The sequence below is a fragment of the Emericellopsis atlantica genome (assembly GCF_019669845.1).
Source record: "Emericellopsis atlantica unplaced genomic scaffold F5Z01scaffold_31, whole genome shotgun sequence".
In the NCBI taxonomy this organism is placed as follows: Eukaryota; Fungi; Ascomycota; class Sordariomycetes; order Hypocreales; family Bionectriaceae; genus Emericellopsis; species Emericellopsis atlantica.
The window spans coordinates 119,716-141,598 of NW_025764733.1; the positions used below are offsets into that span (position 1 = coordinate 119,716).

Genomic DNA, 21,883 nt, shown 5'->3' on the forward strand with positions numbered 1-21,883 from the left:
AAGCACGGGAGTATGAGAGCATGTTTGTCTTTATACGCAATGCGCGATTGAATTTGGGCAACTCATTGATAAGCATGCTGTAGCTGTGTATTTCCCCGTCGTGTTCTCCTCAACTACCGTGAACCACGCCTCAAGAATCAGGAGGAGTTTTCCTCTTCTTTGCTGCACTAGTAGAGGGATTGTCGGGCGCCTCACTTCGAGCCTGCGTTCGAAGCAACACCTGATCCTTTATCCACTGTGCGTGTTCTGGGAACTCTGCCAGAAAATTGAGATCGTCTTTGGATAGAGGCAAACCAAAGCCTCTGTTTGACATGATGAGATTGCGGCGAGTTAGTGGATCGTACTTCTTATCCGGCCCTTTCAGGCTGGGTGCATTTTGGGACGGCTGGTCTTTTCGAGCCTGCTTTTGAAGCTTGAGCTGATCCTTTATCCACTGAACGTGTCCTGGATGCTCTCTCAGAAAATGGATATCGTGCTTGTGTAGAGGTAATCTAGAGCTTGCGTATGACATGATGATATTGCGGCGAGTCAGTGGATCGTACTTCCCATCCGGCCCTTTGGTCGCATGGGGGAACGGTTTGCCATCCCATAGGCTATGCTCAAGTTCATTCTTCTTTTCGGGAGAGATTTTTCCGAAACCACCAGCCCTACGAGCTTTGTTAGTGTGAGCCAGGGCAGAGAGCATGCACAATCTCAACGATCCCACCTACAGAGACTGTCCTGACCATGTATACCAAATCCACGGTATCGGTTCGTGTTCAGACGCGGGAGGTTGGATCTGAAAATCAAACAGAAAATTGCATTCCTGATCCTTCGTGTCCGGAGAAGAGAACATGCGCTCTTGGGCAGGATGGACCTCCCGTCCCTACTGGTGTCGCCAGACTACCCTTCTCATGAACGTGAGTTTTTCTACTCCAGTACTGCCAGGCACGAGGTAACTGAATGTGTGTACCAGGATTCGGAGATTGTGCAGAGGTTTTCTGGCGCTCATGGCGATGACGGGATGATGGCGACCCTGGGTGTTTTGGACGGAAGGCAGAGTTGGATGGCATGAGAGGAAGAAGCGAGGGACAACTCGGAACGTAAGAGACCTAGGTGGTAGGTACTAAAGGTACCTGGTAAGGTAGTCAAGTATTTGAATTAAGTTACCTGGTAGTAAACATGGTCTACCTGGAAGTTATTCTTCCATTGGATTCCCCTAGCGTGCCTTGATGGGCTGAAGTTTGAACTCTCTTGGCTGGTTCGCGAAGGCTATGAGAACATAAAACCGTGACACCAGTTACACATAGGTAAGTGGTCGCCATCATTGGGACAAACTCTGCGGCTGTTATCCAGAAACACAATGCGTAGCACCTGAATAGACCAAGATGCTGCATAAGGTAGACTTGAAGACCGTTGAGAGACCCCGTTCGCTGAAGGCATTTGTTGTGCAGTCCATCGAAGGCGCGCGGTTAAGGTTTCGACATAGACTCAAAGTTTAATGTGTCCCTCGAATCATATACTAGCATGATAAAGTATAATTACATTAAGGTAGACAGCAAAGTTACCTGGTGAAAAGGCTCAGGGTCAGACTTCGCGGATGGATCAGGTCCTCGAGCAAATCACGTGACTGTCGTCTCGGAAAATAAGACCGCCTTGCAACGTCACAGCCAAGTGCCGAGATACAACCACCAACGGACAGCAAGCTGGCCAGTGGCCACTGGCAACTGGCGGGAACCAGCAAGGCTGACTTTGCGAAAGTAATCACTTCATTACGGCAAGTACCTCTCATGGAATTAGGTTCCACTGCCAATGCTTCATTCTTCCTCTATAATTAACGTTGCGCGACCGGAGTGACCATGAGTCCGTGATACAGGCCGGACTGCTGGGGTCTTGACGTCTTGGCGTTGAGGATCTCGTCTGAAAGTTGCGGCACAATTTCAATCATTGACAGTGACGACTCACAAGACTGTCAGCAGCTAATAGGTACGGAGTGCTTGGATAGCCAGGATAGACTGGCTTGGATGCTTTCTTTGTCATGAGGACCAACAACACAGTTGACTTGGACGCACGTGTCAATTGACTACCACATCTCAGTGAGAATTCGTTCCGTGGGAGGTGGCAAGAACTGGACTGGAGTCGTAATTACTTGTACAGCAAGGACAAAATCGACTCCATACCAGAGCTAATATGCCCCTAACAAGGCCCCCGGAGGCTCAAGCAGGCTGAGGCTGCAGGCGGAGCAGGCCAATGAGAGGACGGGCAGCAGCGGACACGGCAGCGGACCACTGACTGGAGTCTGGAAGCGCGCCCCTGAGCGCGACTTACGCCATTGACGTCTCGGTTGTGTTAGCAGACCAGCTGCCCCTGCCGCTAAAACTTAGCTAGATCGTCCTCCTCCAAACCCTGAGGTGTGCCTTCCCCTAATCGACCCTCCAATCTCTCTTTCTACCTCACCTCTTCACAACCGTCTGCGTACCTTCTTTCCTACTTCTTAGGCAGCGGTCACGTTCTGTTTATTCCTTCCAACCACTCTCGCTTCTTTACGCCCTGGTGCTGAGGGTGTCGCCTGGCCGCTGCGACGCTGAACGACCAACTTTAAACCGCTTCCCGTCGTACGCATCGCGATCGCCCTGCCGAGACCCTTCTGCCCGCGAACCGTCCTTCGTTCACCGACGATATTGAATACACAACCCTCCCTCTGAAAACCACCAGCCTTCACGCTTCATCTCTGCCTTGTCCCGTTTTTACAGCTGTACCGTCAGTACCCAAGCCGGGCCATTGTCGAGAGTCTGCCACGGACCCGCTGTTCCAGTGGTCCAAAAATTCCACCTCCCAACTCCGCAGGGTCAGAGACATCAATAACACGCTTAATCACGTCCGATCTCGACCTCGAGGCTGTGCATCATCGTGCGGCCAACGTCAACTTGACCCCCGTATCCTGTCCAGCCAAAGCTTCCCGATCCTTCGAGCTCGATAGCCTTGGGCATCAACACCCACAATGGCGAATTCGTGAGTTTACGCGACTTGGCGCCCTTGCTCCAGTGCTAATGGACATGCACAGATTCGGTGCGGCTTTTCGGTCGTTCTGGCACACCATGACCAGCAATGACAGACGTCAGTCCACGCTGTGTTCAACCTTGCACGGTCGCTAACAGTCATGCAGATTCCTCCTTCGACTCACCTCAGCGCAGTGGCCGCCACGTCCCTCTACAGAATGGCGGCAGCAGCACCCCCTTCACTGGTGTGGCAACAGCCGGAGATTCGCGCGCCGACGTGTCATCACCGTACTACGATGACAGTGGTCGATTTTCACCTTCAAACGATACCCCGGCAAGTCCCAATGGCGGGTCATACTCGCCTGGCTTGCGATCAATGGCTGCCAGGAATGCGAGCCAGAGCGATGGTTTTGAGGCACAGGCTTCCGGAGAGGTCCCCATGCAGCCCTTTGAGGACGGCCACGCCCCGCCTCCTCCAGTTGGTCATTCTTGGCGACGGATCATGGACTGGGCCGAGGAACATTACACAGAGCTCTGGGATCAGATTTGCGAAGGTGCCACAGTCAACGATCTCAACGAACTCGAACATCAGCTGGACTGCTCGTTACCACAGGATGTGCGGGAGTCTCTCATGATCCACGACGGGCAGGAAAGAGGCGGAAGACCTACCGGCATCATTTTCAGCGCCATGCTACTCGATTGCGAAGAGATAGTGCAAGAGTGGGATCAATGGAGACGGGTGAATGAGCAGTTCCTGCAAGAGGCCAGGGTCCAGCACACAACGATACCCTCCAAGGCGTTTGGCGGTAGTAATGGCGAAGCCTCGTCCTCAAAGCAGCGACCTCAATCGCAAGGCAGCAACCCCGACGAATGGCGCTCGTCTCTGCTCTCCAAGCAGACATGCGTCCCCCCTGGCGCTTGCCGACAGGCTTACGCTCACCCTCGCTGGATTCCTCTGGCGCGAGACTGGGGAGGCAACAACTTGGCTGTTGACTTGGCCCCCGGACCCAAAGGCAAATGGGGCCAGATCATCATTTTCGGACGAGACTACGATACAAAATACGTTGTCGCCCGCTCATGGTCAGCTTTCCTAGCGCAGGTGGCCGACGACCTTCACAGCGGCAAATGGTTCATTGACGATGACTCTGGCGAACTCAAATTGCGGGAATTCAAGGAGAAGCGTGTCGAGCCACCATACTTTGGCATCCTTCGTTGGAGGATGGACCAGAAGTACGGACGTCGTGCTCCTCCGCGCAAGCCCATGCCTCCCCCGGCAAAGGCCGGGTCCCCTCTAGGGTCTCGTTCATCTTCACCATACGCTAGTCCGGCCGACGTTGCTGGCGATGCTAGAGGTCGTTCGATGCAGCGTGTGCGTGGCTCGCCACTCGCAAGTCCCATGCGCACTGGGTTTGGGAAACAGCCTCCACTGTATAGGGTCACTGAGGAGGCTGTCCCTGAGGAGCTACAAAGCGCCATCATTCAGCCTTCGACATTGGTAGAGGTTGAGAATCCGCCCGAGAGCCAGGAGTTGAAGAACCCGAGGGTGGAGACGCTGGCGCGCTCCGAATCAGACTTGATCAAGCTCACGAAAGACAAAGGAAACGCATCCTCCGATGTCGCCAAGGACAAACAGCCCCAGGTTGCCGATGAGTCGATGAGGGAGATTGAGATATGAGTCCCACCCTGAGGGTGGTACACAGCATGATTGCATGACCTTTTCTTCTATTCTCCCTTGTCTTATTCATTGTACAACTCTGCGGGGGCCTGCGGGCCGTACCTTATACATAGTAGTAGCGGATCAGCAGCGAAAGTCACCCGGCGTTGACGGTGTCAGACTGCCTGCCGCCAGGAAGTTCAAGCGTCACCTGGCGTCTCTTTGCAATTGGTCGAACATTCGTGGGTCGCTTGTCGGGTCACTTGCGGGATGCAGGGTAATAGGCTCAGTGTACTTCAACCCCTTGAACACACAAAATTTTGTACTTTAATAGCGAAAGACAAGCAACACTTATTGTGTCAACATGGCGTGAATCCTGCTGCTTGAGGTACGTCATGGTCCCAACTACGAGTCTACAACCAGTAGGGTTTCCATGACAGATGACCTTACTTTCATAGAACGAGTTGCACAGCAATGGTCGAAGACTTGTTAGGGTCTTAGTTGAGAGTGAATAATTAGTCAGTATTAACAGATGACAATGCCTGGACGAGGTTGACCGAGAATCATGATCTTCGGCCTCGATGAGGTTGCCGCGCTGTGGGGCAGCTCAGGTCCCAGGAGGCATCTCCTCGTCAATCTGCCAACACCATTTATCCATCTTCCACAGTCAGCCCTTCTGAGGCCGCGGAAGAGGACAACGCGCATAAGTATGACTGATACCAGTCTGGTAACCAATGTGTTTGCTCCATCCGCTACGACGTCGCATCTCATCCTATTGGTCGCGCGTCGCGTTTCGGGCGCTTGTCCTACCCCAGCGCTTAGATCTGCCACTTGACTTGTCCCACGGTACCCGCAGCTCCAGGTGCTCATGTTTCGAGAAGAACCAACGACGTCTACACGTCGGTGCTAACTTTGCTTCTCACAGAATGCGGTGCGAGTTGTTAGGTCTCGCTGTTGGCCCTGATCCTTGGGGAGCACAGAGATCTGCCTGGCCACGGATCTCTGTCCTCCCCAAGGATCGAGAACCATGTTAAAGCCTGTGCTACCTGCTACTTACAAGTAGCGGACCGTACCGCTCTTAGTATTCCTTCATCAATTCGCCCATTTTGTCTTCTGTCTTTCGTTTGTTGGCTTGAGTGGGAGCTGGGCTCTGTGCTTATCCTTTTCTTGGTTGTTATCGTCTAATTACGTTCTCTTGGGAAGCATTGGGTCGGATATCGTACGCCCGTGACCATGGCCATTCGTCGCTTCGAGTATACACCTACGCCAACCGATGAGAGGAGTGTGACGGATCAGTCATGGAAGACCATTTCGCAGGTCAAGATTGTTGAGGAAAAGGGGGAAGACGGCATCGATCGGAAACCGACATTGATCGAACGATGGACCCAACCATCGGTACTGGGTAAGTACCTGGTTCTTGCAGTTATAACCAGATGGATTCGATTGGTCTCGCTAACACGGACGAAAGGACTGTCAGATCCCGTGAACTGGAAACCACTATCCATGACGACGCCGATTCTCTCAGCTATTATCATCACTACTCTCCTCATGATCGTCGGTATCGAGCTTCTTGCCCAGAAGAGTGCGCAACAGGGCGGGCTGGCATTGTCCCCCTCTCTCGATGAGATACCACAATGGGCCAGGATATCGTCCGAGTATGTCCCTCAGGTACTTGCCGTCGCATACAGCTTGGTATGGAGTTGGGTGGACTTGGACGTCAAGCGCATGCAGCCGTGGTTCGAGATGTCGAAGCCAGAGGGCGCTCTGGCCAGGGACTCGCTGCTCCTTGATTACCCCTTTACTTTCGTGGCATTTGTGCCCTTTGTGGCTATTCAGCGCAAGTCGGTCATCTTCTGTCCCAATTGGAAGACTTCATCTTACTAATTATGCATAGGCATTGGATGGTGTTTCTTTCAGGTACCGCGATGGTACTCATCTTTTGGGCTATAACGCCGTTGCAATCTGCTCAACTAGGGACCGGTGCAGTCAAGCTCACTGAGCCTCGTGGACTTGCCACTCGATCTCGCTTGCTCCCAGTCGACGAGCAGACAGACATGCTCGACTCCAAGATATTACACGCAGGTTATGCTATCGCCTGGCTTGAGCAGCAATACCCACCGTTCACGACACCAACGGAGGCATTTTTGCCCTTCTATGCTACCGAGAACGCACCGACCCAGCCAGGAGCCAACTGGACCGCAGAAACCACACGCTTGACCACCGAGCTTGACTGCTGGCCTGCGGAATTGGTACTAGATCCGAACTTTGCAGCGGACCAGGATAGGACCTACAACTTCCTCAACGGCCAGGGCTGCAACACGACCGTAACTATCCCCAAGGCAGAGAACATATCCATGTTTTACATGGGCTATCACAACAGTCCTTACTCGAATTTCTGGCTTGAAAATAAGGCCTGCCCCCTGGATCCAAACGTCGAGCAACAATTCCTCGCGACTTGGGCGCATGCGAGCCCCTCTCTCGGCAATGACAGTGTTTGGGACTACAACGTTACTGCGCTCTTTTGTCAGTCCAGTTACTATCAGCAACAAGTGCAGCTAACGGTCGATGCCACTACCCTCAAGCCACACGAAAATAGCGTCTCGCCAACAGGCCCGAAAGAAGCTCTAGCCGATAGTGATTTCAACAACACCGCCTTCAAATTCTTACTGGCTAACGGCATGCCACAAGAGATGAAAGAGCGGGATTACCCAGACACATTCGTAGTCGACCAGCATACAAAGCTGAAAAGTCGCGGATTGTGGACGCCGGTTTCTAACATGGTTGGCTATGCACTTTCAGCAGAGGACAGACCCTCAGAAGAGTACTCGAATCCGGAGACACTGGCACAAGCTTACCTTTCGGCTCATCAGTCCTTGTTCTCCGTAGCTGCAAGTCACATGTTCACGAATCACACGCGCCAAGACGACGACAGCGCTGACGTTACTTTCACTATGTATGGCATCGTTGTCAACCGATCGATATCTGCAGCATTGGAAGCCCTGCTACTCGTCATCGCACTCTTTACCGCGTTCATACTGTGGCTCAGTCGGGGAGCGTACTCAAATTTGCACGCGAACCCTTCGTCTATATCTCGAGTCGCTGAGGTATTACGAGACAGCCCTCAGATGGTGGATCTTCTGTGCTCCGTTGATAATGGTGATGAAGAAGCGCTGAAAATCGTGCTTGGGGAGTCAAGGTTTCGCTTATTATGGAGCGACGATTCTTCGACGCCTTTTATACAAGTCCGCGAGGCGGAACTATCTTCCCCAAAACCCTCCTCGGCCATCGCTCCGAAAGGATACTACTCTCCTGTCAAACCAGCAGCGCTTCGATTGGCGTCGGGTATTGCTTTCATAATTGCGATACTCGCCATGATGGTTGGTCTGGGATATCTCAAGTGGGCTGAGCTCAAGTATACTGGTGAGAAAGCTAGCCTTTCATTCTCTTCTTGCTGGGTCCTCGTTGTACTGACCATTCAGGACTCTCCAGGCCCTCCAGCAACCGAGAAGTTCAGCAAATCCTTGAGAACTACTTACCGACGATTCTATCAACCTTCATTGAGCCGTTCTGGGTCTTGGTCAACCGTTTGTTATGCGTGCTGCAACCATTCGACGACCTCTGGAGAGGCAGGGCTTCTCCTGATTCCTCGATTGCGGCTAGGTATACGTCAATACCTCCGCAATTCGCTATCGTCCCCGCATTGAGACTCAAGCACCTCATGCTAGGCTTTGTTTGCAGTGCAGTGTTTCTATCAAACATATTGACGATCAGCATGCCGGCGGTGTTCCAGGACCAAGCTGTTGTGGCAAGATATCCAAGCTCTTTCAGACCGGCCGTCTCACCGTCTCTGAACGAAGACAATCTACCAGGTTTTGGCGAGTACTTGAGAAGCTTTACAGTCACCGCAAGCTACCATGATCACGCTGTTGCTCTATTGGCCAACATGTCTATCGGCACTTCTCACCCACCTTGGGTATCAGATAAGTATTATTTTGCGCCCTCGGATATCAACCCGGAGAATTCCAAGTCAGCCGCGGACTCCTATCTTCTCCAGACGCAAGGTTTTACCGTAAACGCGAACTGTACTCCTGTTGCATCGCACACCTTCCCCATGCTCGACCGACCACAGCGAGAACGTATACCAGACGAGGAGACATGCGGCGACGTTGTGGAATGGGCGCAGGCACGCGCACGAGATACTATCTCCTTTACAACACCTGGGCTTTCGGCTACGGAGTACACGCAGCTGGTAGGCTGTAATGAGAGCTTCGTTTTTGGCTGGGCCAGGACCGAACATGGAGATGCATTCAATGGAACCATCAGGGGAAGCTTCGCTGTGTGTCGGCCTTACCTGGAAACGGCAAGTTTCGACGTGCAAGTCGACCGACATGGCTATGTGCAGAGATACGATATGATTGGGGACATTGGGGATAACATCACCTACGAAGGTCCCGATACTGACCTTTACAGTTTAGCGACACTCCCTGGCACGCTGTCTCAACGAGGTGCACAGGGATGGCACAACGAAACCTTCTCCAAAGATTGGTTGAATCATCTTATCATGATCAGATCTGGTTCCAGAGACATCGTGGATCCACATGCACCTGTGCCTGATCCGGAGGAGATGATCAAGTTGATTGATCCGATCTATCGGACACTGTTCGCCCTTCTCTTGGCTTTCAACAGGGACTACCTCTTCGGAGGAGTCGCGGTGTCCGAGAAAATTGAAGGGTTTCGTCTCGTGACGGAAACCAGGTTGTTTATGGATACTGGCGCATTTGTTACAAGTGTGGTCCTCCTGGGCGTCAACGTCGCCATCGCACTGGCTGTCTATGTCCGCAAGACACCTTTCATTTTGCCACACATTCCCACTACAATTGGTTCTATTGCGGCATACATCGCACCAAGCCGGCTTCTTTTCGACCATTCGCCAACCGGGAACCTCAAAGGCCGCACCTTCAGTTTTGGTCGATTCATAGGGCACGATGGGACGACTCATGTTGGCATTGAACTCGACCCTTTTGTGGTCCCAATCGATCCTTCCTCGTTCGGGAAACCCGCGAGAAGCCCATGGGGGTGGTTTGGCAAAAGACAGCTACGAAAGCCTTTCAGGAGGGAACCCTGGATATAATGGCACCATAGTCGGAATGTTTCAATGCATGTTGAGTGTGTCAAAAAGAAAATGACTTCAGCTTTGTCTGCATATTTTCCTATGTACCTGCTCTTTAAAGAGCCTTCGATGCTGTTGATGTGATGTACAATCAAGCCCAACCCAAACGCCGCCGTTCATGCACACCTGTGCTACCCCCGACCAAACCCTGTCTCCCTAATAAATGCTGCTGAAAGAAACTGATGCAACCACCTAGTAGCGGATGCGCTGAGCGCGACGCATATGACGCTTGGCAGCGGATGCGTGAACACTGAGCGCCTCAGACTGGCCCTCGTCGCAAGAGGTGCCTTGCGCGAGGTTCATGACCTGAGACCAGACACCGCTGGCACAACGCTGGAAAGAAGATCCACCAACGCAGTTCCAAGTACCCTCGGTTGTGCAAGGAGAGCCAGCGGCCTGCGAGCCGGAGCCAGAACCAGAGCCGGGGGAGGGCACTTCGGGCTCGGGAGTGGTAGACTCCTCAGGCTGGGGTTGTTCAGGCTCGGCGGGCTCCTCGGGCTGAGTTGGCTGCTCAGGCTCCAGGGTGGCAGTGGGAGCCACGGGAGCAGTGGTAGGAACAGTGATGAAGACACCCCCAGGGATGGTTGGTGTGGGCTTGGGGCCGGTGGGAATGGACGCACTGGTTGAAACTGGTACAGAGGTGGGAGCGGGGTCCTCAGGAACAGACGAGGGTGCAGTTGTAGGCTCAGGCTGGGAGGGACTGGCGCCGCCATTACCTCCGCCGACAGGTGCAGCGCAAGAACCTGTGGGGTCGGCAAAGGCATCTGTCGCTCCGTTAAGGCGCTCGACAACTGAGCCGGGGTTGGGGAACTTGACGTCCTTGTCACCGACAGTACCGCAACCATCGCCAACGTTGGCAACAAACATGTCGGGAAGGCTAGCAAGGAAGGAGTCGTCGCCAGAGCCACCGGTGATCTGCACAGAGGCACAGTTCATGTACATCTCACGGTTGCCGACCTTGTTGAACCAGGTCCAGGCCAGGACGTATTCACCCTCAGGCATCTCCTTGGGAATCTCAAAGTCATACTCGTAGGGGTCAGCAGCGCTGGCATCGGTGCCAATGTTGCCAACCTCCCCGCGAGCTGGGCAGCCGCCCTCAATAGACTTGATAACCTTCCACTCGGAGTCGCGAGTGGGGTTGAGATCGGTGGTGACGGAGACCTGGCATGAGCCACCGCCGTGGGTTGCACCGCCCTGGAATGTGAGAGCCTGGGTGCTACCGGCCTTGTAAACATTCTGACCAACACTGCCGTCGGGAGAGGCGCCCTTGCAAGGGAAATCGGCGCCAGTAGCCTCGAGCGGGCTGTTGTTGGGGTTGCCGTAGGGAACCGGGTTGGTCATGACCATGTGGGCGGTGGCAGCAGAGGCCATGCCGAGGAAGGTAAGAGTCTTGGAAAGCATCTTGAAGGTAGAAGACGGGTCGTCGTAGAAGAAGTTGTGGAATGTCTTGTAGAATCTAACGTGCCAGATGTAGAATCTTTTCCTTTTGGAAGTTGTGGGAGGCGGTTGTCGTCAAGACGAAAGTGTGCAAGTGATATGCAAGTCCTGGTGAATCATGGTCAGTTTTCATCTCTAATGGTGCAGGATAGAAGAGACAGAAGCTGGCGATTAACAAAGCAGTGACGACGCTCTTTTTGTGTGAATCCTGTTGTGGTCATGGGAGACCTCATGAGTGACACACGAAGCGAAGGAGCCGCCATTGTTTGCTTGTCGGGAAGACGTCTGACTCAGAGAGGAGACCTACTGGAAAGAGGTCGCGGTGCCTGCAGGTTGTACAGAGTGATAGAGAGAGTGAGTGTTGTGAGAGACCGGATTCTTTGACCGTGCGGTTGTTCGACTTGATATGAGAATGAAGGTACTGCGCCAGGCGGTGTCGTAATGCAAGAAGAACGGAGGGTCGCAAAGGACTAGCCTCGCTGAAGAATGAAGAATGAAGGTGAATGTCTTGACGACAAAAAGACCACAAAGGATAGACTGGAAGACGATGAGCTGTCTGTGACGAGAGAGCAGGGACAAGACAGGACCTGGACGAAGGTGACCGGGCGTCTTATACGATGCGTTCCTGCGCATGGCCGAGGCGGTGGAGATGGGTCTCAGGAGACGGGGGGGACAAGCATGGGCACCGGCACCGGCACTAGGCTACTGTACGCTGCCTAGCATAGTCTAGCAGCAGCACAAGGCCCAAGACGGGGGACACTAGGCCCAAAGAGAAAGGCGACGGCTCGACTTGGCGGTCGATTGGACGTGGTTTGCGGGTGGTCGTCCGGCATGGCGTCGAGAGCTGGCTCGCATGATGATGGGCTCTGGGCGGCCGAAGCCTGAAGGGGAGGAAAATCTGACAACCTGCTAGGGACGACGCCAGGCACGCAGATGGCGCGCAGCCAGTCAGGGGCCGGCAAAGGGGCCTGCATGTCCTGTTTCGAGGCATGGCGGAGCTGCCAGGGGCCAGGGGGGGTAGCAGACGGACGGACTGGACTTTTTTGAGTCAGCGTCGGCTGCGTAGCCAAGGGCGGATGTCTGAGCGATCAGCTTCCTCATAGGCCGATGTCATATGTTTCAAGATGGCTGAAAAGTCGACTAAGGGTGGAGCGAGAACGACGCTGGTCTGGTTTTCCAGGGCTCATTCGACGACTCGACCGACCGCGCGACGGGGATCTCTCCCAGAGTCGACGATCGGTGGGCCTTCTTTGCTTCCCGCAGCCGATGCCCTTCATACGGTAAGCGATATTGCTTGTGCTATAGGCCTACAACAGTCAGGAGTCGACAAAGGAACGTCAGTTAGACAGGATGCTGCGAGCCGTTTGTTGAGTGCCCCTTGCGCTCCCTGCGTGACCTCTGCGTGCCGTGTCACGATCTGGATCTGGGCGCTGAACGAGCTCTGTCTGGGGTACGGAGTATCCGTATCCGTACTACGGACGTATTCGAGATGCCCAGCTATGCCAGCATGATCGATCAATCAAATGGAAGAGTCTTGTGGCTGCACAGCCCTGCGGAAACAGACCATTGCGCCACAGCAGCTCGCAAATGTCCATTCCGCGCATTGTTCTGGCCCTGGAGATCATTCATGCTCGCAACGTAATTGTCATGCTTTTCAACGAGCCAAGACAAGACAGCCCCAGTACCTATTATGGCTGAAGACAAGACCAAGACGCTGAACAGTCATGCGCGCGACTTTTTTTTTCCACTTTCCCCTGTCTAGACGGGCGTCTGGTGAGCACTTGACAAGCGAAGAGAGACATGCCCATTGAATGGCCCGTCGCAAGTCGACGTATGTATCATGCGGCCTCCGAGGTGGCCCAGTCCAGTCCAGCCCAGCCAGCTGGCTCTCTTCTTCCTGTGAGCCACAATGTCGGTGCCGGTCTGGCAGGCTGACTGGACAGAAGCGACAGACTGTCGAGACCCCTGTGCGCGTATGGCGGCCAGTCGTTTGGCCGCATAACCCGACGTCACACCACAGCGCGCAACATGGTGCGGTTACATTGGCCAGCTGCCCAGCTGGCTGGCTGGCATGTACGAGTTGTCGCCCAGGCTCGCCCAGTCAATCGTCCATGCGTGCTCACCATCACGCATTCCAGCCTGAGAGTGTCGAGACCCGTGCGCTTTGTTGTGGCTGCATTCCTGCCAAACAATTGCTCTTTGTTTGACCTGCCAGTTAGCGCGTTTGGCGTGCCGCCGGTTTGCCCAGCTCCAGTCCAGTCGACAGGACTGGACCCTTTGGACAGGTTTGTGCTGAAGTAGTACGTAGTAAAGTTGCCAGGCCCATCTATTATGCTGTGCTACAGGGGCTGCCGTACCACCGCCCGGGCTGCAATCCTCGCCAAGGCCCAAGGGGCGCCACGAGGAGACCCCTGCGGCTCTGCCCTGCCCCTGGAAATCGATCGTCGGGGGCTGGATGGTGGGCTGTGGGCTTGTTGGTGAGCGTGAGCCATACTCCGAATTCTGTACGTACCATTTGCGCCTTGGACTGGCATGAGGTTCTTCCTGCGAGCATGCTTTGAGCGTGCTGCGAGGATTGCATTTGAACTTGGTACGTGAACAGTTGAGCAATTGACACACAATGTCCATCTGTGAGGTTACGATGCGTCGCATTGCAAGTTCAATTTTCCTCCAAGCCCAGCTTGGACGGGTGGGGTCGTGGATGAAGAATGTGGAATGCTAATAGTCATTGATAGGGCCTCCTGCCACGTTCTCACGTTTACAAATGTTGCCGTGATGCACCGAAGCATGTCTGGACAAGAGTCACATTCCAGCACAATGCTCTTGGGTCTTGACCGCCGTGATATGAAGTTGTCATTCATTGAACACGTGCAGCACCCGCTCCAGGGTAGGCACATACCCATGTATTGTAGTACGGAGATGGAAGCTCTGCGATCTGATCAGATGCAGGATTGACGCGGCCCAGCAGTTGGCCTGGCCACCCTTGTTGTGCAATCGACAACAAGAGATGGATGGACATGTCATGCATTCACGTGCCGAAAGGTAACACAGGTGTCACTTTCTTTCATCGCTTCTCAACGACTTACTCAAACACTCTGTTAACGTCTAGTAATTATTGCACGACTGCCTGGCTCATCTCGCTTCGATCCGGCTGCCATCCCATCTGCTGCTGTGCTTCATTTGCTGCAGTCCAACGACGTATGCGCCTGTAACTCATGATACACCGTCAGCCTCCAGTCGGCCGCGCACATCTCGCGCCCTGATTGCCCTGGTACTACGTACAGTCGACAAGCCACATCCTTCTCGTGCATTTCGCCGAATGCTGCGTTACCAGCTTGACGATTGTCCTGGCCCATCTCTATACGTAGACCTGGCTGCAGGGCGATCTGCAATGTACTCCAGTGGTTCTAGCAGGGGTCTAGGAAGCATGCAGGGGCTGCTCTGGCTTCTCACTGGAGCCCTGGACACGATGCCCCTGAGCTTCACGTCTGGGCATGCAGCTGAGCTCTCGACAGACAACCACTCGCTCCACGTCTGTCTTCTCGTGAAACCAGACCCTCGTTTCACCACCGCACCCACTGAGCCTTTTTGCATGCATTGCTTTGTCGGCAATATCACAGCGGACGACCCAATTCAGCAGGGAGTCCGCCGAGGACCGTCCCTTTGGAGTGAACCTCACATGTGAATCTGACAGCCAATGGTTGTGCTCTTTGCAGTGTTTACAACATCACATTGACCAGTCAAAGGGACTCGATGCAGGCCATGGCGGTTTCCAATCGACTCGTGACAAGCGGCGCGGCGCTTGGCTTGGACAGACAACCAGTCATATCGATATCGACCGTCGTGACAAAACGCCAGTGGCCCGAGTCTCACGCATGAACCAGCCTCCACGTCCTCCACGTCTTGCAATCTGTGCATCTTGGTTCCATTGTTCGGCAACTTGGGACCGACGCATAATTCAGCGAAAGCCCGCAGTCAGCAGCACAGGCATCCGAACCCATGCGCATTGGCGAATGCAACGTCGCCAAAGTCTCGTGTGTCGACGTCCAACTGCCTCTCTAGGAGCCTTCGAGCATCGCAGGTAATAATTACGAAGTACTATGTCTCTCTCGCCCTCTATCCCTCTATCCCTCCATGCACTATGACTACTACTCAGACTCCTATAGCACGGAATCTGAACACGCATAGGAACGCCGTTTCGAATCGTGTCAAAGCGCCATGGAGGGAGCCGCATAGCATGTACTGGCCCAGTCCTGGCACGTAGCGTTTTAAAGCAGAGCCCAATGCGATATTCTCCTTTGAAACAATAGCGAAGCTGGCGTTCTTTTTGGCGGACGGCAGAGCCGCAGGGTCTTCTCACCTAAGACAGCTGTACGTATTGCTAAAGACGGCCTTGTTTCACTTGAATGTGGAAGCTTCCGTTGATCCAACGTCGGCCGCCTCGACTCGTGGTACTGCAAGTAGTTTTATCTGGAAATCAGATTTATCTCATCAGGTCACACCGGGTGCGTGTTTCTAAAGGTTTCCAGGACGCGCTCAGGACGCTTTGACCTTGCCCAAATTCATAACCTTTCATACCAGTCTCCCGGGTCCCTCACCGCTTATCCTCCGAACGCACTACTACGCGCCCACGATAGATCACGCGGCCGGCGACACCAACAAGCGCCCCAGATATCCACAAGGTCGCCTACTTGGTCTCTTCATCCACCGCAGCTTTGTCGTCGGGATCTAAGATGGTTGAGCATCAGTCCAGATTGAAGGCGTGGTCCAACTTACCTTCATTCGCACATCCGTCACGGATCCAGAACCGCAGCTTGTCCTTGCGGAACTGCTCAAAGTCCCATTCCTTGTGTTCGAGACCCTTGGGGTCCATGTAGACATAGGTCACGGCCTCCTTCTCCTCGCCCTCCACGGGCTTGCCATCCTCCGCGTCTAGCAACTGGACCTTGACCTTTTGGCGCTTGTACTCGGAGCCTTCAAAGTAGTCCAGCTTGACCATGTTGGCGTCCGTCAGACCAGTGACGTAGACACCCATGACGCGGTGGTCCTCTTCGGCGATGATGCCTGGGTAGTCGGCGTACTGGACGCGGTGACGGCAGTAGCCCTCGAGCAAAGCTGGAGAAAAGGTGTGCATCTTCTTGAATGCAGCTGGCGGGTCCGACTGGCCGTAGCAGACGCTGTAGAACACCTCGCGCGCCATCTGCAGTGGTCAGCGAGGCCATCTCATGAACCCTCACGTGCGTATGTTTTCATACCAAGGTACCTTGATGTCGAGATTAGCACTGGCTTCGGCAAATACGGAAGCTAGGGACGACTAGCGCTGCCGCAGACTCACCATAGAAGAAGCCTGTGTGTTCACCACTCATGTTGGATGGATTTTGACTCGCAATAGTGGGTTGGTGATGTCGTAGTTACTGTCTTGGGCGAAGTGATTGATCTTTCAACGTTGGCTTGCACAGACGAAGCTGAAGGATGTCGAAAATAAAGAAGGAAGACCAGAATCGAAAGAAGAGAAGTGACGCTCTACGTAACAAATTTGAGTGAGTGAATGGATGCTGGAGTGCTTCACTCAACTGACAATGGTCACCGTCGTTCGACTGTTTGCCCACGACGGCGTTTGTCAATCGTCGGTACGTACCGCTTCCCTATCGATAAGCGCCCTTGCAGTGCAAACGCCGTGCTGGTGTGCAATGCGCTCATGAGCGCAAAGTTTGGGGATTAAAATGCAGCACAGCAAGCTTCGTGATTGCAGCCTTGGGATTGTCGACATGACGCACCGTCTTATTGCTGGTGATTAGGCCCTAGTGGTAGATTTTACCAAGGCCTGTCGCGCGGTACTATCACGTTTCGCGTAAGAATCTTGTGCAAGTTATGCACAGCGGGATTGCAAAACGGTGAACCAAAACGGCAACGCCTCCCTCCGCATACCTCCAGGACCAGGACGTCGTCAACACTGCATCGTGAATAGGTATTCTGCGAGTTCACAGTCTCACTACATCATAGAACAACGAGGCAACAAGTCCTCCTCGTCTTCCACTGGCGTCGGGGTTCGCAGAGCACCAGAGAGCAAATCGGAAATATACTCCCCCTCAGGGCCGTCAGTCTCCCAGGTCGCGCCCGAGGCCAGCAAAAGCTGCACAAGCTCCTTCTTCCCGTGTATGTCCGCCTGCGCCGCCACCTGGAGCGCCGTCCTCCCATCCTCGTCTGGCAGATTGACATCGGCCCCTAGCTGAATCAGCTCGTTTGCCATGACCGATCTGTACACATTAGGGCTTTCGCAAGCCGCCGTGTGCCAGAGTGGCGTGCGCCCGCGGTTGTCCATCGTGTTCACATCCCCCCCAAGCTCGACGAGCGCTCGGCCGATGGCCTCTTCAGCCCTGCTGCCTCTCCCAGCGACGTAGGACAGCGGCGTGCGTCCGACATCGCATCGCGAGTTTACATGGGCCCCGTGCTTGACCAAGGCGCTCGCGTTTTCCACGGCTTCGTCGAGTAAAACCCCGTCTGTGCCAATGTACGACAGCGGCGTGCGGCCCACGTTGCACCGCACATGGACGTCGGCGCCGTGCTCGAGCAGCAGTCGAACAGCCCCGGCGCTCTTCTTGTACGATAGGGGTGTGCGCCCATTGTTGTCCCGTGAGTCGACAATGGCGCCGTTCGCCAGCAACAGTCCAACGTTCTCGGGGGAGGTGGCGGCGGCCAGAGCGGTCATCCCTTGCTCGTCTCGCGCGTGAACGTCTGCGCCGTGAGAGAGAAACAGCTCGACAAGGGACTCTCGTCCGTATGTCGCAACCAGACAGCGCAGGGGTGTCTGGTTCTTCTCGTCCCTCGCGTTGATATCGGCGCCGTACTCGATCATCAGTATGGCGAGCGGCAGTTTGGTGACGATATGGAGCGGCGTCTCTCCAGCCTTGTCCGCCGTTCTCGCATCGGCACCCGCCTCAAGCAGAAGCCTGGCGGTCCCCTCTTGTTCCCCCCTGACTGCTCTTTGGAGAGGTGATCCGCCATTGTGGCTCTTGTGGTTCGGCGAGGCGCCCCGTTCGAGCAGCATCGTCACAATGCCTTCCGCCCCCCGGTTAGCAGCGTACATGAGCGGAGTCTCGCCTACTGCAGTCTCCGAATCGACCGGGGTCCCGCGGTCCAAGAACAGTCTTGCAATGTCGAGTCTCCCACCATAGCAGGCGTGCGTCAAGGGAGTCCACCCCTTGTCATCGCGAGACCTGTCGTCCACAGCACACTTTTTCGGGCCTGGAGCTTGCTGCCCTTCTTTTGTCTGTTCCGCCTCCCGTGCAGCCCTTGTAAAGTCGAACAAAGACGCAGGCAATTCCTCGTCCAGCAGGAACTGCACGGTACTCAGGCTTCCCATCTCGGCCGCCCAAGACAAAGGAGTCCGACCATACACGTCTCTCGAGTCTGCGTCCACTCTCCCGGTCTCCAGCAGCATCCGCATCACGTCGTCATTGCCTTGTTCCGCGGCCAGCGAGATGGGTGTTCTGCCCCACGGGTTCGGAAGATCTGGCTCGTGGCCCTCTTCGAGCAGGGCCCGTACGGCGTATTCCACCCCAAAGTAAGAGGCAAGGTGCAGAGCCAGCAGTTTCTCTGCGTTGCCCTTTTCACTCTTGGTCCAGAATGAGAGTCCTGTTTTCCAGAGCCGGAGTGGATCGTCGGTGAAGACGACTTCCGAAGCCGCAACCACCGCACGAGGCGACCTGAGAAACGCAAGCACCTCTGCGCAAGGCTCGCCGTACTTAATCGCGTGATGCCCCCAGTTATTGCAGGCGTACTCCAAGAGAGGGTTCCCTTTCATCCGTAACTCTCGACGCCTACGAGAATCAAAGGGGCCTTGTTGAATGGCGTCGAACATGAGATACGTGGCGCATATCTTGACAATGTCCTCCTCTGCCGTCGGGAACCATTGCTCCCAGGTCCGAGCAAAGTACTCCTGCGTGGTGTAGTGAACGAGATGGATCGTATCCCCGTTCTCGTCGACCGCAACAAGGCCAGCACACACGGCGACCATATCCTCAACCTGCGGCAGGTTGTCTTCGTCAAGGTCGCTTTCTGCAAGCTCGACAGCGAGTGCATGCTGCAACTCTTCTTTTTTAAGCGCCCGTGTTGCGCGCACGATCCACGAGAGAACCTGCTTCGCCAATTCCTCTTGGTCGGGCCCTTGGCTTCGAATTCGCTCCATCGCGTCGTCATACGCGCGATCGTATGCCTCCGAACCGGCGTAGAGCTGCTGGATAGCTGTCCGCATGGCCTTTGGTGATCTCTTCCCGCGGAGTGAGTCGAGATAAAGCTTTGCAAGCAGGAACCTGGTGAGTTGGTAAGTCGGCACAACACAACAGTTCACCTGTAGTCAAAGCGACTTACATGCCGTCCACAGCATTCGAAATGCCTGTCTTCACCTCGTCCTGCAATGCTGGACTGCGACCGACAAAGGCAGGGAGCTGTGACATATGCCCCTCCAGGTACAGCTTCACGTCGTCGGGCGTGGCCCTGATCTCGATTGTCCGCGACGTCTCCAGCATGCCAATCACATCCGGGTTGAATCTAGACGTCAAAAACAGCTTGGTCTTTCCGTCTGCCTGAATCGCGTGCAGCGAGGAGATGAGCTGCTGCCTGAACCCATCGGTCTCCCTCGCTTCATCAAGTGCGTCCACCACGATGGACACCTTTGAATACAGGCCAGTGATGGAGGTGATCATCGCGAGAAGCTGGTCCACCCTCGGTTTCGTCCGGCACGCAGTGTATAGCTCCTTCAGTGGCCTTGGTATGGACGCCAAGCCTTGCGCGAGCTGCCTCAGGAGACTGGCCAGCACGTCGCGCGTCGTTTGCTCATCGACCCGACGGTAGTCGCAGTACACATAGGCCACTCCAATCCGCTCGCCCTCGGCCAGCGACTGCAGATGGTCGATGACAACCGACGACAGCACCGTCTTGCCGGCGCCTGGCATGCCAGGGCAAAACAGCTCCTCAGGCTCAGCAGCCGCCATCCACTCCTTAAAGGGCAGTGAGTCTAGAAGCCATTGTCCGGTGCCCGCCTGGTGTTTTGCGAAAGCATCGTTCTGGTGAGCAGCGTGATCGATGGTCGAGAGCCAATCCAAGATGGCCAAACGCTCTTGCATTGCCTCTTGCTTGCCTTGATGCTGGGAGATGTCGACCACGCCCTTGCTCACCTCGGCCTGTGCTGATTGCAACGTCTCCATGTTCAGTTTCATGTCTGCGTAGTCGGTCTGTCTCTGCTGCTCGCCCTTGTTGATAGTGGCCATGAGCAGCAGCAGTTGTCGCCCATTCTCTTCCGCGGTCTCCTTGATCCGCTGGGACAGTACCCGCGTATTGTTTCCGATGGCCAGCATCAGGATCGACTTCTCGCGCTCAATTGTCGTCAAGACCTCCGTGATCTCCGTCTTACTGAACGGCCATTTGAGACTGACAAGAAGCTTTTGCGGCCCGTCGACGGGCCGCAGCTTGGCCTCGAGCTCCCGCAGCGTGATCCCAAGCCGGCCCAACGGCGCACCCGGCGCCTCGAGAATTTGGATCGTCTCTGTCCAGGCATGGCCTTCGTCCGAGTCGTCGGCCTCGTCCTTCAACTGCTGGAGGATATACTCGCACGACCTCAGCTGTTCTCGCAGCTCTTTGCGCTCTTTGGTCGCCCCTCTGCTCGAGTTGACATAGTTGACCACTCTTAATGCCGTGTCTAGGACTGCGGTGACGGTCGTACCGGCGGCAAGTACCTCCATCTTGATGTCGAGGACTTACGTGTCAAGCAAGGACGACATAATGATAACCGCGAGGCGGGGCGCGGTTTCTGGTGAGATTTCCACAGCTCCATGTCCATGTGCATGTCCATGTCCATGCAATCTTACCGAAGCGGCTTAGTGTGTCGAAAGCCATGATTTCGGTGTGCAGGGTCTCTGCAATCTTCAGGCAATATGTTTGTACGTAGTTCCCATCTAGCACATGCCGCGGCTCACGAACTGTCATGAAGGAGAACCACCTTAAGTCCAAAGCTCCTAGGGTCGCATTTAGCCTCCGTCCTGATTATGCGTGTGTTGCCTAATCCCACACTTACTGCTTCATTCTGCGACTCTAACCTGAACTTCCAGAATAATCGCAGTATGGTCTAGCTATCAGAGCCCTGTGGCCGTCGCTCGAGTCAAGAGTAGTTGAACCAGGAAGAGGAATACGATGTCGTCGCCCGATGCCTCCAGCTTGCAAAGTGCATGTATCATATATCGCACTCTGTAGGTATGTAATTCACCTCACTTCTCCACATCTTAAGTAAACACTGCGTCCACATGTCCTATGCGATGAATGTTAGAATGAATCAGATCGATCTGTAGTTTCACAGCGATCAAAATACGGATAGGCGCCGCCGGGACAGGCAGTGAGTGGTCAGGTTCACTTTTCGTCATATTACGGTGGTTAACGTTTATTATGGTGTCTTTAAAAAGCAAGAATTGTGCATGGTGGCCAAGTTATCAAACAATCAGCGCTGGCTCAGTGGTGGCTCAGTAGTGGCTCAGTAGTGGCTCAGTCAGATGTGGCTCGGTAAAATCCATCGTGGTGGTTCAAAAGTTGCGTTCTTGCTTGTCTTGGCAATCAGACGCGGGAAGGCCCACTCCGCGCACGGCGCGAGGGACT

General features: G+C 54.6%; 6 protein-coding genes across 6 annotated transcripts; 2 read left to right on the forward strand and 4 right to left on the reverse strand.

Moving 5' to 3' along the window:
• Positions 1 to 24: 24 nt before the first annotated feature.
• F5Z01DRAFT_335443 (uncharacterized protein) lies at positions 25 to 1,000 on the reverse strand. The gene is made up of 2 exons (XM_046259158.1): positions 711 to 1,000; positions 25 to 647 (listed from the first exon to the last, which is right to left on the reverse strand). Exons 1-2 carry the CDS (start codon positions 833 to 835, stop codon positions 131 to 133), a joined length of 642 nt encoding a protein of 213 aa, XP_046114810.1. The 5' UTR covers positions 836 to 1,000; the 3' UTR covers positions 25 to 130.
• Positions 1,001 to 2,980: 1,980 nt separating this feature from the next.
• On the forward strand, positions 2,981 to 4,653 carry F5Z01DRAFT_677383 (uncharacterized protein; the record flags this gene model as incomplete). The annotated part of the gene is made up of 3 exons (XM_046265350.1): positions 2,981 to 2,991; positions 3,044 to 3,096; positions 3,146 to 4,653. The coding sequence occupies 3 exons, from the start codon at positions 2,981 to 2,983 to the stop codon at positions 4,651 to 4,653; spliced, it is 1,572 nt and encodes a 523-aa protein (XP_046114811.1).
• Positions 4,654 to 5,766: 1,113 nt separating this feature from the next.
• On the forward strand, positions 5,767 to 9,879 carry F5Z01DRAFT_335474 (uncharacterized protein). Its single transcript, XM_046259159.1, has 4 exons — positions 5,767 to 6,034; positions 6,101 to 6,473; positions 6,527 to 8,052; positions 8,112 to 9,879. Exons 1-4 carry the CDS (start codon positions 5,866 to 5,868, stop codon positions 9,761 to 9,763), a joined length of 3,720 nt encoding a protein of 1,239 aa, XP_046114812.1. The 5' UTR covers positions 5,767 to 5,865; the 3' UTR covers positions 9,764 to 9,879.
• F5Z01DRAFT_335500 (uncharacterized protein) lies at positions 9,811 to 11,373 on the reverse strand. The gene has a single exon (XM_046259160.1). It carries the CDS (start codon positions 11,201 to 11,203, stop codon positions 9,995 to 9,997), a length of 1,209 nt encoding a protein of 402 aa, XP_046114813.1. The 5' UTR covers positions 11,204 to 11,373; the 3' UTR covers positions 9,811 to 9,994.
• Positions 11,374 to 15,699: 4,326 nt separating this feature from the next.
• Positions 15,700 to 16,696, reverse strand: F5Z01DRAFT_335535 (AIG2-like family-domain-containing protein). Its single transcript, XM_046259161.1, has 4 exons — positions 16,575 to 16,696; positions 16,495 to 16,502; positions 16,016 to 16,439; positions 15,700 to 15,967 (listed from the first exon to the last, which is right to left on the reverse strand). The coding sequence occupies exons 1-4, from the start codon at positions 16,603 to 16,605 to the stop codon at positions 15,927 to 15,929; spliced, it is 504 nt and encodes a 167-aa protein (XP_046114814.1). The 5' UTR covers positions 16,606 to 16,696; the 3' UTR covers positions 15,700 to 15,926.
• A 535-nt stretch (positions 16,697 to 17,231) lies between these two features.
• On the reverse strand, positions 17,232 to 20,364 carry F5Z01DRAFT_628503 (ankyrin repeat-containing domain protein; the record flags this gene model as incomplete). The annotated part of the gene is made up of 2 exons (XM_046261606.1): positions 17,232 to 19,551; positions 19,610 to 20,364. The coding sequence occupies 2 exons, from the start codon at positions 20,362 to 20,364 to the stop codon at positions 17,232 to 17,234; spliced, it is 3,075 nt and encodes a 1,024-aa protein (XP_046114815.1).
• Positions 20,365 to 21,883: the final 1,519 nt, after the last annotated feature.

What these genes read in the sequence shown, in the direction of transcription:
- F5Z01DRAFT_335500 (XM_046259160.1), bottom strand. Translation starts at nt 11,203, where the DNA reads ATGCTTTCCAAGACTCTTACCTTCCTCGGCATGGCCTCTGCTGCCACC.
- F5Z01DRAFT_335474 (XM_046259159.1), top strand. Translation starts at nt 5,866, where the DNA reads ATGGCCATTCGTCGCTTCGAGTATACACCTACGCCAACCGATGAGAGG. An exon ending in GACCCAACCATCGGTACTGG is followed by an intron (nt 6,035 to 6,100) that starts GTAAGTACCTGG and finishes CACGGACGAAAG; the next exon opens with GACTGTCAGATCCCGTGAAC. An exon ending in GGCTGAGCTCAAGTATACTG is followed by an intron (nt 8,053 to 8,111) that starts GTGAGAAAGCTA and finishes CTGACCATTCAG; the next exon opens with GACTCTCCAGGCCCTCCAGC.
- F5Z01DRAFT_335443 (XM_046259158.1), bottom strand. Translation starts at nt 835, where the DNA reads ATGTTCTCTTCTCCGGACACGAAGGATCAGGAATGCAATTTTCTGTTT. An exon ending in ACATGGTCAGGACAGTCTCT is followed by an intron (nt 648 to 710) that starts GTAGGTGGGATC and finishes CAAAGCTCGTAG; the next exon opens with GGCTGGTGGTTTCGGAAAAA.
- F5Z01DRAFT_335535 (XM_046259161.1), bottom strand. Translation starts at nt 16,605, where the DNA reads ATGAGTGGTGAACACACAGGCTTCTTCTATG. An exon ending in TGACGGATGTGCGAATGAAG is followed by an intron (nt 15,968 to 16,015) that starts GTAAGTTGGACC and finishes CAACCATCTTAG; the next exon opens with ATCCCGACGACAAAGCTGCG.